The sequence below is a fragment of the Paramormyrops kingsleyae genome, chromosome 13, assembly GCF_048594095.1.
Source record: "Paramormyrops kingsleyae isolate MSU_618 chromosome 13, PKINGS_0.4, whole genome shotgun sequence".
NCBI classification, from domain to species: domain Eukaryota; kingdom Metazoa; phylum Chordata; class Actinopteri; order Osteoglossiformes; family Mormyridae; genus Paramormyrops; species Paramormyrops kingsleyae.
Window position 1 is genome coordinate 32,281,410 of NC_132809.1, and position 19,173 is coordinate 32,300,582.

General features: G+C 41.9%; 1 protein-coding gene across 2 annotated transcripts in view; it reads left to right on the forward strand.

The window, feature by feature from the left end:
• The window catches only part of LOC111849644 (neural-cadherin-like), a 125,879-nt gene that overhangs the window by 27,847 nt on the left and 78,859 nt on the right, over positions 1-19,173 (forward strand). For both annotated transcript variants that reach the window (XM_072698664.1, XM_072698665.1), the window contains exons 2-5: positions 6,227-6,424; positions 7,383-7,608; positions 9,697-9,901; positions 11,710-11,821. In XM_072698664.1, the coding sequence (XP_072554765.1) occupies positions 6,227-6,424; positions 7,383-7,608; positions 9,697-9,901; positions 11,710-11,821 (741 nt within the window). The remainder of the gene's footprint in view (positions 1-6,226; positions 6,425-7,382; positions 7,609-9,696; positions 9,902-11,709; positions 11,822-19,173) is intronic.

Sequence of the window (19,173 nt, forward strand, 5' to 3'; positions counted from 1 at the left end):
CTGCATTAATCACTGACTCATCATCGCACCTTTGTTTAGAATCGATAGATCTGATTCCAAAAATAGATGTTGTTACAAAGCTGAAGTTATCTTCAAACCAAATGTCTAGTGATTCTGTAAATTAATTATTCCTTATATAAGCAACGCTCCATGTGCTGACTAAGTTCCTCTGAATTAGAAAACCTGTGGATACATATGGAAGTTAACAGACAGCCAAGTTGCAATCCCTAATTGCTGTTTATGATTGTCTAAAAAGACTATATTATTTTTGCAATTACATTTGAGAGGTAAGTTGAAAAGGACAATATATATAAAGGATACAAATAAGAATATTTGTATTCTTTGACTGGTAATAGCACTGTAGGATCTGTGCACTTATTTTTTTCAAATTAGCTTCAAAGTTTTAGTAATCCTTATGCCAGATCTGTTTATTGACATTGTGTCCTAAGGGAAAACATTTAACTGTACCGGAAGATAAAACATTTGAATCCAGTATATTTTTTGAATCCATTTGAATCCAGACAAACATGGGAAACCAAGTAATGAGTTAGATTTGAAAAACACAACCTGTGCCTGACACTTATTTGAAGTCACCGTTTTTGTACTTGGTCCTTCAGTTTCCACACTGAAATGTATTGACTAACCCTAAATGAGCACATACTTTGAGATTAATTTCTTTCTCGGAAGCAGAGCCAATAGAAAATGTATGAAACTTGTTTGAATTTTTGTTTGGCTTAATAAATCAAATTATTACCTTACTGGGGATGGCATTGTTTTTATGCATATGGTGTTGCACCATCACATACAGGAAATTGCGCCCTTGAGTATAAAACTGTTACAAGTGCTGCCTCTATTTTGGAGACAATTAACACGGAAACCCATATACTGTGTTTCATTTCCAGATGGAATTTGTCACATTACTTGTTTAATCTTTCAATTTATACCCATTAAGTATTCTTCATCTGTAATTTGAATAAATCATTTAAGTACATCATTATCACAAAAAGGACTATATCATTTAAATTTGAGAAGAGCAGAGTCACTTGACAGTCTAACCTTATTCTGTTTGCACCTGTATGGAAATGTAACGGCAGTTAGACTGATTATTTAGTGGGAAAATGAGGGCTTAATTTCATTTTTAAAAAGCAAAAGTACATTGGGCTTTAATTATATCTACACAGTGTGATTCAGAGATTCTCAAACGAGGATGCAGGTTTAGTTTCAGCAGTGGCAGGGACCAAATCTGCTCTGGCCAACCCTCTGCACGCATATGCAGTAGTTCCACAATATTGGTAGGGACAGGACCTTACCGTCCTTTTGCCCAAATCTGTTCCCTTATTCTCAGATATTTATAAGATGTTCATGTTTGCAATCCCAGCTGTGTCTTTTGGGAACTTTGCATGAATTTCTTAAATAAAATGGACTGTCTAGTCAAATGGCTGTTGGGTTGAGTAATGTCTTAGCATGTGGTTTGTAGCCATAGTGAACGTGCATCTCCAACAGTCACCTGTATGTTTTTGGCTAGTTTCACATTACCTGCATGGGGCAGTGTCAGTTTGATTAAGCAGCACTATGAGCTGTATAGTGGATGACCATGCAAGCTAAGAATGCTTATGGAGTCAAAGGGCCAAAGGGACAGAGTGACATGCACGGCTGGGAGGACGTTGGACATCTGTTAGACGTGTTTATATTGGCTTCTGCGGCCGAAGGACTGGCATATTCCAAAGAGCAAGATACATGTTATCTGAACAATATTCCTCATTATTCCTCGTTATTTATTCACTTTATACTGCTTGAAATGAATTCAAAGATGGTGAGAAGAGATGAGCAATGCATGAATTTAGTCCCATTCTTTTTATACATGATTTATTTAAATTGAATGTATTGAAAAATCATATTCTTTTTAATCAGAAACATTTCAGTCTCATTCCTTTTAATCAGAAATGGAAGATTAGCTGAAGTGCCAGAACCCAAAAAAATCTCAGATTTTTTAATCAGTATTAAAAATGCGATTAATGCAATCTGGACTAAAGTTTTTTCTTTATACAAGAAAATAAGAGAAAGAAATACTGGAAACATCGGATAATCTAAGCTTCTAAGTCTTCAGTCTGGTCAGAAAATTAATTCCTTCACACATATCTATTGTGTGTTGCAATACGCATTGTCATTGCCATGCTAGTGTAATAAGGTATGAATGTTAGTTTGTATAACTGTACAGGTGGTTAGGAAAACAGGTGTGGTTGAGTTAATTCAGTAGATAACGTCAAATCATGGTTCATTTATAAATAGACATTGTGAGGGAAAGACATCATCATGGAAGGGGGAATGTAGAGGAAAGCACATACTCTTCTACTGTGATATTCATGCATTGCTTTGAAATGCAAAGAGAAACAGATGAGCAACATTGAATCAGGTGACTGCAAATGTCAGTTTAAGACATAAACAGGCAGTTTCATCAAGTGTCATCTGTGAAGAATTTCAAAGGTAGGGTTAGCGTGACTGAGTTGCATAAATGCCTTCATGTACCTAAAAATCCATTTTTTCTGAGTAAAGTGGTACAATGAACACTTATAATGGTACCAAGCAGTGGAAAAACTCATAGATTAAGTACTTAGCATCACCCCACACTCAGAAAGCAGACACAAGTACAGCCCATGCTAAAATAAACCTATAGACTCGAGCGCTTATTTTTAAAAGTCAATGGTTCTGCTGCATTCTACAATATCTTTATGACATGAAACTGTAGTCAATCTCAAGGTAAAAGTCAGTAACTATAAAGCCGTTCTGGGTGACTACATTCATCCCATAGCTAAGCGTCTCTATAAGTGGAGTGGACTTTTCATGGATTCTAATGCCCCCATACATAGGGCCCAACCATCCTCTGAGCAGTGAAGTGACCACAGTCTGCCTCCGTCAGCAGTTCAATCGAACTGAACCCATGGAAGAGGTTCTGGAATGGAGCCAGAGGCACAATTTCCCACCCCTATCAACGAGACACCAAATGAGCGAATTTCTTGTGGAATATTGGGGTTGCATCACTTCAATAGCATTCTAGATGCCCGTAGAATATATGCCAAGATTTTCTGCCAGTTTATGATGGGCCAGTTTGCTATTAAGACAGTTGTTCTTCTGTTACATTCCTTTTAAATCAAGAAAAAATGTTGTTTGTTAATGGTCTTGAACAGATGGCATAAATGGTCTTTGATAATATTGTACCTTCTATACTTTTCCAAACATTTGTCTGCTTCTATTTTGGAAAAAATTCTCAAAATTACACTGATGCTCTAGATGGTCCGGCCGCTTCTGACCAGCTGATAACAGGATGTTCTTCAGGATTATATCATGATCGAAAAAGTATAGACTGAGTACCGTGTTTGACCTTTGCAGCAGACTGTCGGCTATTCACAGCACCTTACCTTTTTGATTTACCCTTTTACCTGTATGTAATGTGGACAGTGTCATTATATGGTGGTGATGACGTAATGTCCTTGTTTGGTGGTGAAATGATGATAGATGTATGTGAGGCCAATGGTGATTTGAGGGAAAGAGGAGAGATAAATGTAGCATATAGTGGGTGGAAGTGAAGTTAGGAAAGAGTGTCTTTTTAAAGTTTGGACAGCAGAGGCAAGGTCATAAGTATGTAAAATCCCATATGGGGAAACAGGGGCTGGGATAATGCGATGCTGAAATGGTGTGAAGCAGAAGAAAACCTCAGCAAGGTCGTGGGATGTGCAGGCTGGTCTTACCCTCTGCAGCTCCTGCAGAGAATTCACTGTCCCTGCTTCTGAAATCAGACCGATCCTTTAACTGGACTGTGCTGCATTACCGGCAAAGAACGAGTGAAACAGACAGGTCGTGAGAAAAGGAGAAACGAACACAATGGAGAGTTTTTCATCTGTGAAAACCGGGAAATCGGAGGATGTTGCTCTTTGACTAAAAGTGCTTTGTCTCGTTTAAGGTTTGGAGAAGGTTATGAGTGAGCATTTTGTGTTATTGATATTTTAAAGTAAAAAAAAGAGACTAAACAAAAGCCATCATCTTCCGTCTAAGCTATCTGCAGATCCAGATAGACTTCTATAATCCCCAGTGAGAGTAATTAATTAGCCCACTCTGTTGCTTGCCTGTTCAGCGAGCAAACTTCAAAATGAAATTTCTTTCAAGCCAAAGAGAAAAAAAAAAAACAAAATCATCCATCATGTTTTCACTGTCAACAGCAGCAAGACACACACTTATCGGATGTCTGGAACCCACTTTACTATCAGTACAGAGAAGCACAAATCTGACATACAGACCAAAGTCTTATTTATTTTCAAATGAATCAATTGTACGTTGTGCTAAAACAGGCTGTCATCTCTGTGACGATTTTCCAATCTTTTGATCTGCTTTTGCCATCATTTAACCAGCCTTGTTTACAGAGACTTGCAGATAACTTTACCAGTTTCCAAAGCAATTAAAGTTAAGCACTTGTCTAACGAGCATTAATGCCACTGCGCAGTTTTTGGATTTCCGCGTCATCTGCCTACTTTAGCAGTACTGCGGCCCCTCAGCTTCACTAGTGTGCACTCAGATATAATGTTACACTCAATTAATCATCATTTTAATGTTAGAGAGAATATATTAAAGCTTCGATAAAGACAAAAATGGGCTTTGAATAACAGCCCCTTTCCTTTCACATGAAATCATATCCGGGAAGAGTGACCAGGGTTAATAAAAGACTTCGAACAGCATCTTGGATATTCACATTGGCGTGCAAGACTGAAACATTCAGATATTTAACATTTACAAGTATGAAAAATTTAATTGTTCCATGACAACCTTTGTGGTTGAAAATTCTGATTAATGCTCTCTCTTGCTCTGAGATTTTGTCTTGTTCCTTCTCTCTCAGAGCTGACTTGTGCATGCCTTATTCAAGAACTATCTTTGCAAACAAAGAGAAAATCAGAAAGTATTAATGAAAGAATCATTTAAAAATCCTTTTGGTGTTCTGCGTTTCGTATAATCTCGAGGATGCTTCTTTAAAATGACTTAAGTTTACACGCGGTGATGTTTATTTCTGTATTTTCAATTGAAGTACAGACCGCTGTTTCGACCTGGTGCTGCTCTCTTTGTGAACTGCACTTTTCTTCTCTGAGTCTCTGCTATCTTAATCGCTCTCGGCAAGTCACTGATTGTTTCTTGCTACTTTTCCTTCCCGCTCTCTCCTTCCTCTCTTGGTGTGACTGCTTTTTTGTTGCCATGAATTAAGAATCATCTCGTAGTGCGGGGGAGGTGTGTGTGATTTGGGTGGCTTTGAGTTTCCTAGGTGATGTGTGTACGACTGTGTGTGCCTGAATGTCTGTGTGTGGGTATATGTGTGGATGTACATGTGTAAATGTATATAAGTATTATGTACAGTGCATGTATAAAATGATGCAAATGTTTTTAGCTTAAGGATGCAACATATCAAAATGTGCAAAAGTAAAGGGGTCTAAATACTGTCTGTCCTACATGTGCCATCAGCCCTCCTGTCACCGGGGCGACGGCAGGAACCTTTTGATTCAGCATCATTACGACGGCGCCTTTCCACCAGACCACCTCCTGTCGATAATCCCAGCACCTCATGGCCGTCCGACATGTGACTCATTCCTGTGGGCGTGAGGCACGCTAGTCAGCTCTAGCCTGTGCGATTCGAGTGGCGGGAGCACGAGTACCACGGTCCCCCCCTGCCGTCTGAATGCCTGCCCCCAGTGTGGCTCAGATGAAGTGATCACCTCATTACATGTAACACCCACTGTCCCTGTTACATTGCCTAGGGTGGTGATGTAATTACTGCACTATGCAACTTTCGGCCGAGGCGCCACTAGAAATTTTGGGCCCCATGAAAGCGTATCATATTGGGTGATAGGGGCCCTAGGAATCATCCTAACTCCCCGCCCCAGTCCCCTTTCGATAGCAGGTGTTTGGTAGACTGCACTGATGGTAACTTGCTAGCGCATCCGAAGTTTGCAGAAGCCTAAGCCTTGCTTATTAAGATGCGGTCTATTCGCTGAAGTCATTTCACCGGGTGATTAATAAAAGAAGCTTGTTTATCTGAGCAGTTAAATCGATAATCCATTTAGGCACAGTTAACCTAAAAATAATTGGTTTAATTTGCATAATAAAAACAATAATCTTCCACGGTAATGTGGCTTACAGAAGCTTAGAGAAACTTCCAGTAAATATGCGTGCATTCTTCGGTCTTCTTCAGGTCCAGACTGGTATTTGGTGCACGTTGAGGTAATGGTCACAGACGTGAATGACAATGCACCCGAATGGACCATGACACCCACCCCCTACCTGGCCGTGGTTTCTCCGGATGCCCCTCCTGGAACGCTGGTCTACAACCTGCACGCACGCGATGACGACGAGGGCAACAACGGGGAAGTGGAATACTTCCTGTCTGACGGTACATGCTTTGTTGTGATTTGGACCTAATTCAACCTTAATGGTACCTGTCGTGTGGACTTGCACATATGGCCCCTAATGTAATATGAGTTTCAAAAACTCCGACACTGCCATTAATGTGCAAAATCGTGCAATGCTGTTAACAAAAACCTTTTATGTTCCCCATTTCTCTGGTAACCCTAACAAAAGGTTCTGCCATCTCCTGATTCGTCTGCTGGAAAATAATTGCAAGTGGTTTTTCTACAAAAAAAGGGCGCAACAAAGGAGCATTAAATAATGAAGGAAACAGCAAGACAGCTAATGTAATAATTTCATTTTAGATGTGTTATTACCCTATTTCATTTCCGTTGCTGAGAAAGGCTGTCAGTAATTTCAGTGAATGCATCGTTTTGTTTGGTCCAATTATCCTTTATTCTCTGATTAGGAGACATACATCCAGTTATCACCAGTCTTAAAAAGATAGTGAAGAAACAGCCAGTGAGTGTGATATTTCCTTTCATTAGAGCTTACTCAGAGCATCTGGGTGGGGTTTCAGATGGCAGTAAGTGAGGAGCAAGTCCATCTGAGTCTTGTCTCATTAGATATGGATAAACAGGGCTGACTCCGAAGTTCACATCCTTCTAGCTCAGCGTTTCTCAATGCAGTCCTTGGGGACCATCAGACGGTCCACATTTTCGCTCCTTCCCAGCTTCCAACACTCCCGTTCCAGGTATTCGGTGTTTGTGATCGGCTGGCAGATGGGATGGAGCAAAAAAATGGGCTGCTGGGGGTCTCCAAGGAATGCGTTGAGCTATATGGGCAGAAAAAGGGATGCACTCCTCGCCTGGCTGATTTAGGGTTATTAGAAGGAAGTGTTTAAGGATAAACTTTGTTTGAAGTCTGTAGGAAAGAATGGCAAGGCCAACAGCTGGAGTGGGGATGTGTGTAACAGCCTGTGCTCGCTGTCCTCCTGCCTGCAGGGGGCGACGGCCGCTTTGAAGTAGACAGGAGGAGCGGCCAGGTGAGGACGACGGGGCTGCCGCTGCAGAAGGACAGGGAGTACCTGCTCACGGTGGTAGCGGCTGACAAGCTGGGCATCCGCGGCCCGGCTGCCCTGTTGTCCGTGATCGCGGGGCCCCGGGCACCACAGTTCACCAACGCCTCCTACTCCGTCTTCATCGCTGAGAACACGGCCGAGGGCCAGCCGTAAGTACCCTGGGGCAGCAGGCGTCCCTCAGATGCTCCCCCTTCTGATTGACATGTGGTGTGTAGCTCCGTGAGTTAACCCTCTATACCAGAGGTTGGAAGGTCGCTGGTTCAAATCCTGTGCTTGACTGAATAGCTGTGTGTCTGTTGGGCCCTTGAGCAAGGCCCTTAGTCCCCTAAAATGCTCCAGCGACAGCAGATAAATGGTTGACCCTGTGCTTATTCTTACCTTTGTGTGTTTCAAAGGAAAACCAGATGTGATACAGTATGTGAAAACTAAAAGAATTTCACTGTGCAAATGCTAAAATAATGCATCTTTACATCTTTAAATTCTGCATGCAAAAACACGCAAATGTTGTTCTCAAATGTATGCATAGCCTCATATAGTCAGAACAGCACTGTCCCAGTTCAGTGAAATAACAATATGGCTGCCCTCCTCTGTCTGGCTATTGGCTGCTAATGTGCTGAAATAATTCCCACTGAAACTCTGAAGAACTTAATGTACCCACAGGAAAGGTTCCAGTCACTATTTATTACACCGTCTATGTGTCAGTGGTAGCATGTGATGGTCATACAGTGGGCTGGCGGCCTGAGGGGGGGGGCGCCCATCCCGACTCCTTCCGCCAGTGCTATCAGAATTGATTTTCCATTATGGGCACACACAATATATTAATTCTGCATTCCTCAAAGTGGTACATGGCTAATTGGCTTGGTCGTTAGTGGTGGAAATGAGAAAAGAGTGCTTTTATAATCATAATTGTGGAATGGTTTCAGAAGCATTAGTGTGGACCACAGAGCACATTTAGGTAATGGCACTTTTGACTCATAGCAGTGGTGTGTCATCACAGTTTTACAGTTGGGATCTGCAGTGTTCTATGGTGGGATCTGGGATCCACAGTGTTCTACAGTAGGATCCGGGATCTGCAGTGTTCTATGGTGGGATCTGGGATCCACAGTGTTCTACAGTAGGATCTGAGATCTGCAGTGTTCTATGGTGGGATCTGGGATCTACAGTGTTCTGTAGATAGGATCTGGGATGTACAGTGCTTTATAGTGGTATCTGGAATCTACAGTGCTCTTTAGCTGGGGTCTGGGATCTACATTGTTCTATAGATGGGGTCTACAGCAGAACTGGAGTAAGTTTCATAATTCTAGGCACGGGAAATCAGAGTAGTCAGTTTAATATAATAGCAGTATCTGTCTCTGCTCTGTCTCCAAAACGCACCGGGGGAAGGGGCTAGTGCAGGCCCCCAATTGGCTGTTCTGCTTCTCTCCCTCTCCCTCTCCTCTCTCTTTCTGTGGATCATTTGGTCTCCTCTCTCTGTCTTTTTTGATTTAATGTCTCAGTGGAAAGCTTGTAGTTTCCATTTATATTAGATCTGGTGTTGACAAGCTGATGCATCGCTGCCGGAGATTTACCTGACATGTCCATGGGCGAGTCTTTAGTGTTGTGTTTAATCCCCAGTTTTTTACAGGCTCTGAATTAACTGTGTCCAGGAGCTCTGGCCCTGCATCAGGGATTTCTGCTCATGTGTGTCGGCATCAGTAGGCTAACTTAAACTATCCACGGCTCCCTTTATCGAGCGGGAATGCTTAGCGGTCTTGTGATATAATTGCTATAGCTCTGTGAAAAGGATGAATGGGGAGTCCATGCAGAATCGAAAGGCAGTGAGGCTTGATCTCCTTCACTCATCACTATCCACCATCAATACAATATCTATACAGTACCATCAATACTATGCAAATGTATGCATTCATCTCCCAAGCCATTGTACAACACAAATTACAGTTTGGGCTATTCTGGATATTTTACTGGGCTATTTATGTTAACAGTCTTAACAGCACAATAGCAGAGCCTCACTGGGGATTTGAACATCAGACTATGTATAGGTCCATATGCTTAATTGCTATTCTAGCTACTATCCCAAGTATCCTTCACTTACATTTTACTGTGTCAGGAAGTCTAAGATACATTGCCTGTAGTTTTGCAGGTTCAGGATTTCTGGAACATTTTGTGAAATAGTGACTGTAAGTTCCAGCCAGAGGCTTTTGCTCCGCTAAAAGCTGCCATGATGTCTTCCACGGTAGGTTCATCACGGTGTCGGCTACATCCTTCCAGCAACAGAAGCTCAGCTACAGCCTTCTCATCAACCCCAGCAGCCTCTTCTCCATCAGACCAGACACGGGCGAAATCAGCTTGACCCGCACCGTTGACTATGAAAGTGACCAGCACCGGTACCTGCTGCTGGTGCGAGCCAGCGAGAGTCAGGACACCCTAAGCAGCGCCGCTGAGGTGGGTGAGCGGCCCCAACTGGTCTGGGCCGGGCCTTCGGAGCTCTAACGAATAAAGTTAACTTTACAAATTCAGTAAATGTTTAATTCCAGCACATCTCATCTAGCACCATCATCTGGTGTCTCAAAGCACCAAAGCTAATAAAATCGCTTGGAAGACTCTTTGCCGTGGGGCATTGCCAAGGCTGCAGGTGACACTGGATTGGGGAAACTGGAAATTATTGCATGATGCGGTACCTGGAAAGTCACGGAATGGGACGAGGACAAGTTGAAAACTCAGATAACAGGCAGTGGCAGCGTGTGGATGTGTCACTGATGGGGACAAATCAGCAAAACAAATTAAGATCCCTGCCTGCGTGCACGGTCACCTTCCCTACACTCATTCCCCCCCTAATCAGGCACTTCTGCCCTTTCAGAACAGATATGCAACAGCTCTAGTCAAATGTATAGTTCACAGTCATCAGTAACATGTCCTCCAATGGCTGACACTTGGTCCATTGTCTGGTTAAACAACGTCAAGCAGTTTCTCTCATATCTCAGTGTTCCTTTTCACCATTATACCGCCGACTTTAAATCGGCTTTCACATCTCATTTCAATTCCTCAATTCCCACTGTTGAGTGAGTCTCCTCCACATCTAACGGAGGGTTCCACTTACAGCTCCTACCCACGCTTCCCTGGGGCCTTCGTGGACCGGGTGCATTCCGCAACTGCAAAGGAAAATAAAAACTGGTGCCTTAACGTGCGGGGAGGTGTGGAGCAGGGATGTGCAAATGGAACGCACCGGGCCGAGGGGTCTTCGTATGTTCCAGAGGCGATGCCTGCGTCGCACTGGAGACGTTTCATTGAGCAGAACGAATCGACTGTCACTTCACTGAGTCGCACTTCGATATGAGAGTGGGGGGGAGGGAACTAGCTGTGAATCTTATTAAGAAAATCAACTGGGAACAATTTATTTCACATTTACTTATCGCCCAAAAAGCAAAAAAAAGAGACACAGTAGGGTTATTGGAATGCTAGCGGTGAAACAGCAACATACAGCGGTACCTCGACCCACGAACAGTCCTGTTCATGAACAAATCGGGCTGCGAACTAGATGTTCTAAAAATTTTTGTACCGATTTGCGAACCGTGTTTCAGGCTGTGAACACAAACATCCCCCAAACGGGTCCATTGAAAGCACCCCAAAGAACCACCCAAAACAGGAAGAAGTGTACATTATGCCCAGGAACGGTTGTGAAATGTATGAAAAACTTGTTGTAGATGTATGTCTTTACTATATCTCTTCAGAGGTCGAATATATGAAAAAAGAAAAAAAATGTTTTTTTGAGGGGGTGTTTTGTGGTTCTTTCCCATGTTTTGGCGTCTTTCGAGTGACCAGCCTGCCAACAGGCGTATGCTCAGTTGTGTGTTGGTCCACCTTTCATAAACGTATGTTCTCTCTTTCCCTCTTTTGCTCTTTAAGGTTATTTTAATTTAAGTGTATATTCTTGGTCACAGAAAAACATAAAAGATGAAAAAAATCAGTGTTCTGAGGTATGAACAAATTATTTGTATTTACGTTATTTTAAATGGGAAAAAATGATTCAGGTCGCAAACTTTTCAGGTCCTCGAACAAATTAAGTTCGTGAGCCGAGGTATGACTGTAGTAAGAACAGCGTTTCTCACAAACGACGCTAATCAGTACAAAGTCCCTGCCTTCCTGTCTGCCAGCCGAAATGAACAATTAAAAATACAAATGCATTTTAAAAGCCCCCGGTAAACTGGTATTTTAACCCCCCACCCCCCTCCATTTTTTTCCTTTTTAAATAGGTACAGGTACTGATACTGGATGAAAATGACTGCGTCCCAGAATTCCTGCAATCCATTTACAGCAAAGACAGTGTTCCGGAGACGGTAACTACGGCAACCTCGCTGCTTCAAGGTGAGCAGATTAGATGCAGATTTTGGTTTTTCTTGGTTCTAGGTTGGTACCTTTTTTACCGTACTACATCAGTTGCTGATATTTCGTGGGAATTGTATAGGCCCTTCTCCGGGGTCTACCCCCCCGCCTTGTGCTCTGCTCTGCTCTGAGCCCCTCTGTGACGCTAACCTGCATGGTGATATATATTATGCACCGAAAGTAGTATGATATGGTCGTCACCTATAACGTATCTGTGAAGGATGAGTAGAAACTGTGAAGGATGGGTAGAATCTGTGAAGGATGAGTAGAATCTGTGAATCTACACCACTGGATGTTAAGTTCATGGGACTGTAGCAGCTACACGGAAACACATATTACACCTTATTCTGCTTCAGTTCAGGTGGATTCATCACAGAAGTTTCCAAATGCCATGCAGTAATTATGATTGTTGGTTAGCTGCGGTTGTTCAGCTGTTCTGAGGTGGTGAATTAATCTTTTTGTCCCAAATATCTTTAGGATTCATTTGGAGTTTCATTATTTCTATTACACAAGCCCTACTTATAGCCAGCCAGACTGCTCTGGCAAAAAGGGAGCCCAATCTTCAAGCTGTTCAAGGCCGCGCAGTCTATACACCACTCAGCTAATTAATTAATATCATTCTTTGGATAGAAAATAGCATTGTCTATCCCAGCCAGTAAATTACTCACACCTGCCAAAGCTGGCCCTGCCACTATCTATCTAAACGATGACTTTAATCAGCTGACAAATAGAAAATGCCCCACTGTGATGTCATTGGCCTCCCCTCCAGCAGCCGGGGCAGGTGCTATGCTCGGTGCGTGGGTGACTGTAGTGTAGGGTAATCTGCACAGCCCTGGAATCTCACTGCCATCCCCCAGAGTGTCAGGCCAGAGGCTGCAGGCTAGTCCTGCCTCAAAACCAGCTGATCATTATAAATGCTCAGCAGTACTGCAGTTTAAATCTGAACTCTGCTTCTTTGTAGCTGTGTGTTGTGCTGGATTTATTCCAGACCTTATAGTTTGATGAATATTTTGAGATACCGTATACTATTCATTTTACTCCCATGCTGCTATGAAGAGGCCTATAGTACAGATCTTGTTACTAAGTAGAATGGAATATGTATTAAACTCAGCATTAACATAGGCAGTGTGTGGCTCTGTGGTTAGTACTCTGCATCTGTGATCTGACAATTGCAAGTTCAAAACCCAGGGCTGGCTGAGTGATGTCACTGTGCCCTTGAGCAAGGCCTGTATTTCCAGTTTCTCTCGGGACTGACTAACCCTTCTCTCTCGTTTCTGTGTCACTTTGGGCACAAGCGTCTCTTATACAAATGTAAATCACTGTCAAGTACTGCAGAGTGGGCTTCAGTTTTAAGAATGCAAAAATGTGAATGTTTAATGTATAAGTTGCAAAATAATGGGTGACACAGTGCTTCAGCGGGTAGGACTATTGCCCTGGGTGACACAGTGCTTCAGCGGGTATGACTATTGCCCTGGGTGACACAGTGCTTCAGCGGGTATGACTATTACCCTGGGTGACACAGTGCTTCAGCGGGTAGGACTATTGCCCTGGGTGACACAGTGCTTCAGCGGGTAGGACTATTGCCCTGGGTGACACAGTGCTTCAGCGGGTAGGACTATTGCCCTGGGTGACATAGTGCTTCAGCGGGTAGGACTATTGCCCTGGGTGACACAGTGCTTCAGCGGGTAGGACTATTGCCCTGGGTTTTGGGGCTTCATTCAGGGGACATTTTAGGATTTGAGCCTTAGGGGTTCTCAGTGTCCATAAGAAATACTGGACTTGAACCCTGGGGGTCCCCGACACTTGTATTTGCACAGAGGAAGTTTGGTGAGCGAGGGCTATGAAACATATGTGAAAATAAGTGACAAATCACTAATTGGTGTTAGAAGAAGTTTTTTTTCAGGATGGCTGAAACAAAAAACGGCCACCCTAAATAGAGTGTCAAACCACCTATGGTTTGAATCCTGTCCTCATGTGTGGAATTTGCCTCTGTGTGTGTGTCTGTGTGTGTGTGTCCGTGGTCCAGGTATATACTACATTGTGGGGACCACTTTTTCAGTCCCCTCATGGGGAAATTCAATTTCATAAAACTCTGATTGCAATCAAAACCTAAAAATGCCATAAGACTTGCATTTTGTTTGGTTACTTATGGTTATACTTATGGAGTAGGGGTTAAGGTTGTCATTGTTGGGAATAGGGATTTTCCTATAGAAATGAATGGATGTCCCCACAAAGGTATGAGTACAGGTGTGTGTGTGTGTGCAAAAGTTTACTCCCACAATCCAAAGATGCTCAATAAGGTGAATTGATGTTTCCAAATTGCCCAAAGCACAGCAGGCAGAAATTAATTTGTAATTGTTCAGTTCTAGTATCTCATCATATTTGTAAATTGGAGACATAAACAAACATCACAAAAGCTTCCAGAATTGTAGCCTGAGCTCTATTCAGATTTAGGGAATAGTGGTCATCTTTAAACTTAAAAAATTTCAGTTTTTATTATTAGGTTCTTTGTCTCATGGCTCTTTTGATAGATGATTCAACTTGTTGCACTTTGTTTAAAAAGTATATTGTAAAATATGCCATTTATGGTAATTCTGGTTTTGTTGTATTTACAGTACTCTGCTTGTCCTTGTGGATCCTGCAGTAATCTTCGTGTGCCGTTATAGGGTCTGCTTGACTTGTCCAAGTGTTTCCTGTTATGTTTTGCTTACTTTGCAAAATAGTTTTTGTTTCTTTAGCTGCCACAGATCAGCCTTGGTGATTTGAGTAATTCGTAATGTTATGTTTCATAATATGGTCATTTATTTCTACTGGAATATTATGTATAATTTATGGATATGCTTCTCTCGTCCGATCCTTTGTACGATTCATGAATTTGTATAATGTAATTTGTTTTTTTTTTGTGTTTGTTATTAAGCTGTCCAGTCATGTTTAGAAATGCATCTGTTTTTTCATAGTCTGAAAGAGGTGAATCCGTTGGGCAACATCTATATGAGTGCTGCCATAATCAAATAATTTGGCAGACAAACAAAAATAAACAAATATGTAATATATTTTTACTGCTGTCTGGTATTTGGTATCATTCCTATTCTTGGTAAGGGTGAGCTATCTTATAAATATTGCAGGCTATATTATAAATTCATCTAAAAAAACATGATTAATTTAATTAATTCATGATTACTTGATCATTAGGGATGCAAAAAATATTCTTTGTGTCTTTTTTTAAACAAATCAAATAGATTAAATTACTATTGATCATAGCAATCAATCAAGCCTGCGGTTAGCCTAGTTCATTGTTCAGAAGAAGCGTGACTGAAATATAACTGGAAATTATAGCGAGAGCCCAATAATGTTGCGTGGAGGTGATTTGAATCATCTAATTCAAAGTACTAGCCAATAAATACAGGCTAATTAACTAACAGCACGAATAGAACAATAGCAGGCATAGAGAGTAGGCCTTCCGATGAAAGATGAGCAGGCCCAACCTTACACTTCCTCTGTCAAAGTCTTCCAGTATCCAGCACTATATTGACTGTTGTCCCTCAGAAAAGCACAGTCGCAAGTTCTGCTAAGATTGCAGCTTTTTCTTGGATTTTTAGTTCTGTCTGACAAACATGATGTGATTTGAAAACTGCATTTGTCACACAGTTATGCGATAGTACGAAATTGACAATGAAAGTGGCAACACGATATAATTGCTTTATAATCGCTGCACAATCAGAATAATTTAATGAAATGTAAATATAAATTTAATATTGCAAAAATGAATGCTGTTTCATTAATAACCTGTATGTGTGCCTAATTGAAATGCACGCCCTTGATTAAAAATGAATTTCTCCTTTGGATAGGAAAGTTTAAATACATTACCTTGTTCGTTTTTATCATTCATTGGGAAAATAATGACGAGAGTGGATGTATAGTGTCTTTGTCCTTCAGGATGATGCTGTGAAAATAGAGAGCAGACTACAAATGATTGGCCACTGTGGGAGCTATAAGGTTAGTAAGGGAGACAGGAATGAACTCAGTTTAAAATCAGCAGATAGGAACTGAAACTAGGGTAGTTAGCTAACCATCTACAACACATTTTGATTCTGAAATTAACTACTTCCTACTTAAGTGAACCGTTTCACCACAAGCTCTGACTCTACTACGAAATACTGGGTAGTAAGTCTGGATGCTGTACTTTGTTCCCTCCAAATTCCTGTTGGGGAACATTCTGTGAGTCTTCATCCATGCTGGGTGAGCTGGAAGAGTCCGGTTGTCAAGAGTTACATAGAGGTGATCTGCCACTCATCCTTCAGCTGGTGAGTGAGGGTGGTCATGATGTCCTTTCTGAACTCCATCAACCAGGTTCTGCGAGGTGTTTTGTACGTGACGTTTGAGAGTTGGTGGCAGGCAGGCTGGGTAATGAGGTTGCTGGGCCGTGACACCCTTTGTCTGAGACGACATTTTTGGATAATGAGGCTATCGCTCCGTCAGCCCTGGTTTTTAATTGTATGACCAGTTCTTTAGGAAATTAAACACTGAGGTTACTAAATCAATGCAGCCCTAGTGTTATGTTAATGGTGTGGACAGATCTGTTGAGGTTTTCATTCTAATGGATGGTAGTCTGGCAGAACGGACTTGTACATATTTTAATTAAAAGTAACACACTTATACAGATCTGTACTCCTGAATCCATGCCTGTGAATGACAGCTTTCTGTCAGCAAATATGATCCGTTTTTCTGTTCTTTCATGCAGCATAGAGGTATACAAGATTTATTTCTGTTTACAGTAACATTTGCATCACATTGAAATGGCAGATCACAGCCAAGACTCATCCATTTCTGCAAATACGATACTGGAATATTTCTGCACTTCTTCAACAGAGTTGATAGAAAATGTGCAAATGTGTCAGCAGTGGGGCTGTGGTAAAATAAAATAAAATTAAAGCAAAAAACCCCTGCAGTGTAGGAAACTGCCATAAAGGCTTATTTGTATTTTTATTATTGTTTTTTTTTTTTGTTTTAAATTGTAGAGGATTTCTTAAAACACTGCACAATATTTTTTAAACTAAGTGCGCATTTCCATCTGTGTGCCTTTGTGTATACAGTATGTGGGTATCGTACTTCCATTAGCTACACAATAATTAAAAAAAGAGAATGTTTCTAAAAAGAGAATGTTTTGAATGCCTCACAAGGTTTTCACATTGACATCGATCACCTGGCACTCGTCTGATTGACACATCAGTCGGCAGACGGAGCAGACAGAGTGCTATCAGAGACGGCTCTGCCTTTCAGGCAGAAAGAAAGCTGTTACTGCGGCTCTAATGGGGATTTTGACATGAATTCATTGTGGTGTCAAGAAAGCCGGAGCCGACACCTAAATGCCATCAATGACGCCTCCGAACTGACATTTCTGGTCTGCGGGATGGAGCCTTGAGTTGGTGATTCTTTATGGTCCGTGCACTTTTAAGTTCTGCTACACCAACAATCTCCATGGCAACCTTTTGGACAAAAATCCTCTAGGATTCTATTTAAGGATGGCCCCAGCTGCCACTTCGCTGCGGAATCTTCTTTTTGATTATGAATAATTATGATTATAATGGCACGAGACCAATTTGGACAAAATGTCAATAATTTCATGGAATTTTACTGACCGTACCCTCAGAAATCAGAGTAATCTGTCCTCAGATTCTTTCATTTATTTCAGTAGTCTCAACAGGACGAGTTCAATCTTTCTTCTTATCTGTATTTTGGTATGTATTTCTCGTTCCTCTTCTCCATCTGTTTTCCTTTTCATCTCATGGGTTTCTGATTAGTTCAGTGAGCTTAATTAATGAATCTATCCAGTTCAGGAAATTTACATAATTTCTATTTCATTCTGTAGGTTGTGTTAGTCGGGACATTTATCACAAAGCCATCACAGGAACGCATTGTGACGGTTTCTAGGGTGAGGTGGAGTCTAAGGGAGGGAGAAATGCAGGCTAGACTCCACCGTGCAGGATCTTGCAGCTCAGCTGAGAGAACACCTCTGACCTTCTCGCTGTGGCTCCCTCGCTTGGCCCTTTCTGGAGATAAGAGCTCGCAACTGGCCAGTTCAAAGCGAGCAGCGCTGGACTGGAGGTGGCAGCCAGAATGAAGCTCTCCTTTGTGTCTCTTTCTGTGGAGTGCTTCTGCTTTGTCCACCAGCTGAAACCCCCCCCCCCCCATCTCCAGTGTGTGGATGGCCAGGATCACCGACTTCACTGGCTTCCTGATATACAGGGGTCGTCTGTGCCAGTGGGACTTGACCAAGGTCTCACTTTGAACATGATGCAACTGGTAAACACCATTGTGATGCTTCTCTCAGCTCTGTTCAGGTCTCCTCACTTAGTGAGGCATGAACCGTACAAATTTGGATGATTTTTATTTTACCCAGGGAACAATACTCCCTGGCTACTTCTGTCATTGTTGTTTTAATGATCTCATTTTTGTGCAGCAGTAACAGATTGTTTAATCTACTACGGGTTCATTAATATTAAAATATAATGGCACGATGCCTTTTTTTAATGATATTGTACTTATTATAGTAATTTATAACAAACATAAACCTGATATATCAATGAAGATCAGTAACCTACGATGACTTTCTTAAACATGGTTGCTTGATTATTGCTAAGTCCCATCTGCATGTGAGCTTATGACAGTATACACTCATCGGCAGGGAGTGTTTATCATGCATTTTTGCAGAGTTGTTGAAGCAAGGTCATTGAATTATGTTGTGATTTGTTTTCTGTTATCACCTGTTGGAAACAATTGGAAATAGCTTTTATAATTAGATTTTTTTGTAATGAGAGGATAGTGTGAGGCTCTGCGGGTTTCGACTCTGTGCCCGTGATCCTGTGGCTGGGAAACTGATGCCATCATTGGGGCCATTAGCAAAGCCCCCAAGCCCAGTTGTTCCCGGGACATTGTCTGATCCTGCTTTCTGATCATTTTTTGTACATTGTCTGCCAAATATGCAAATGCTTTTCTGTTTTTGAGGCTGGATTTTCATGCTGAAGCTTGACAACATCTTAATATTCTGCCTTAAAAAAAATCACATTATAAAGCACCAACATAAAGGTCAGTAAATGCTTTCGATTTTCCAAAACAAAAATATCCCTGGTCTTGGCACAGTGGATCCTACCCTTGTGGTTCATTCAGCTTAAAGCGATTCATCATTGCCCTTTTGATCCCTCGGCCTGCCTGCGCCGTTTTGTCATGGTGGTGGGGACGACAGGAGAGAAGCACCTGTCTGCCACGGCTTCAGGAGAGAAGCGCGTGTCTGTCGCGGCTTCAGCAGAGAAGCGCGTGTCTGTCGCGGCTTCAGC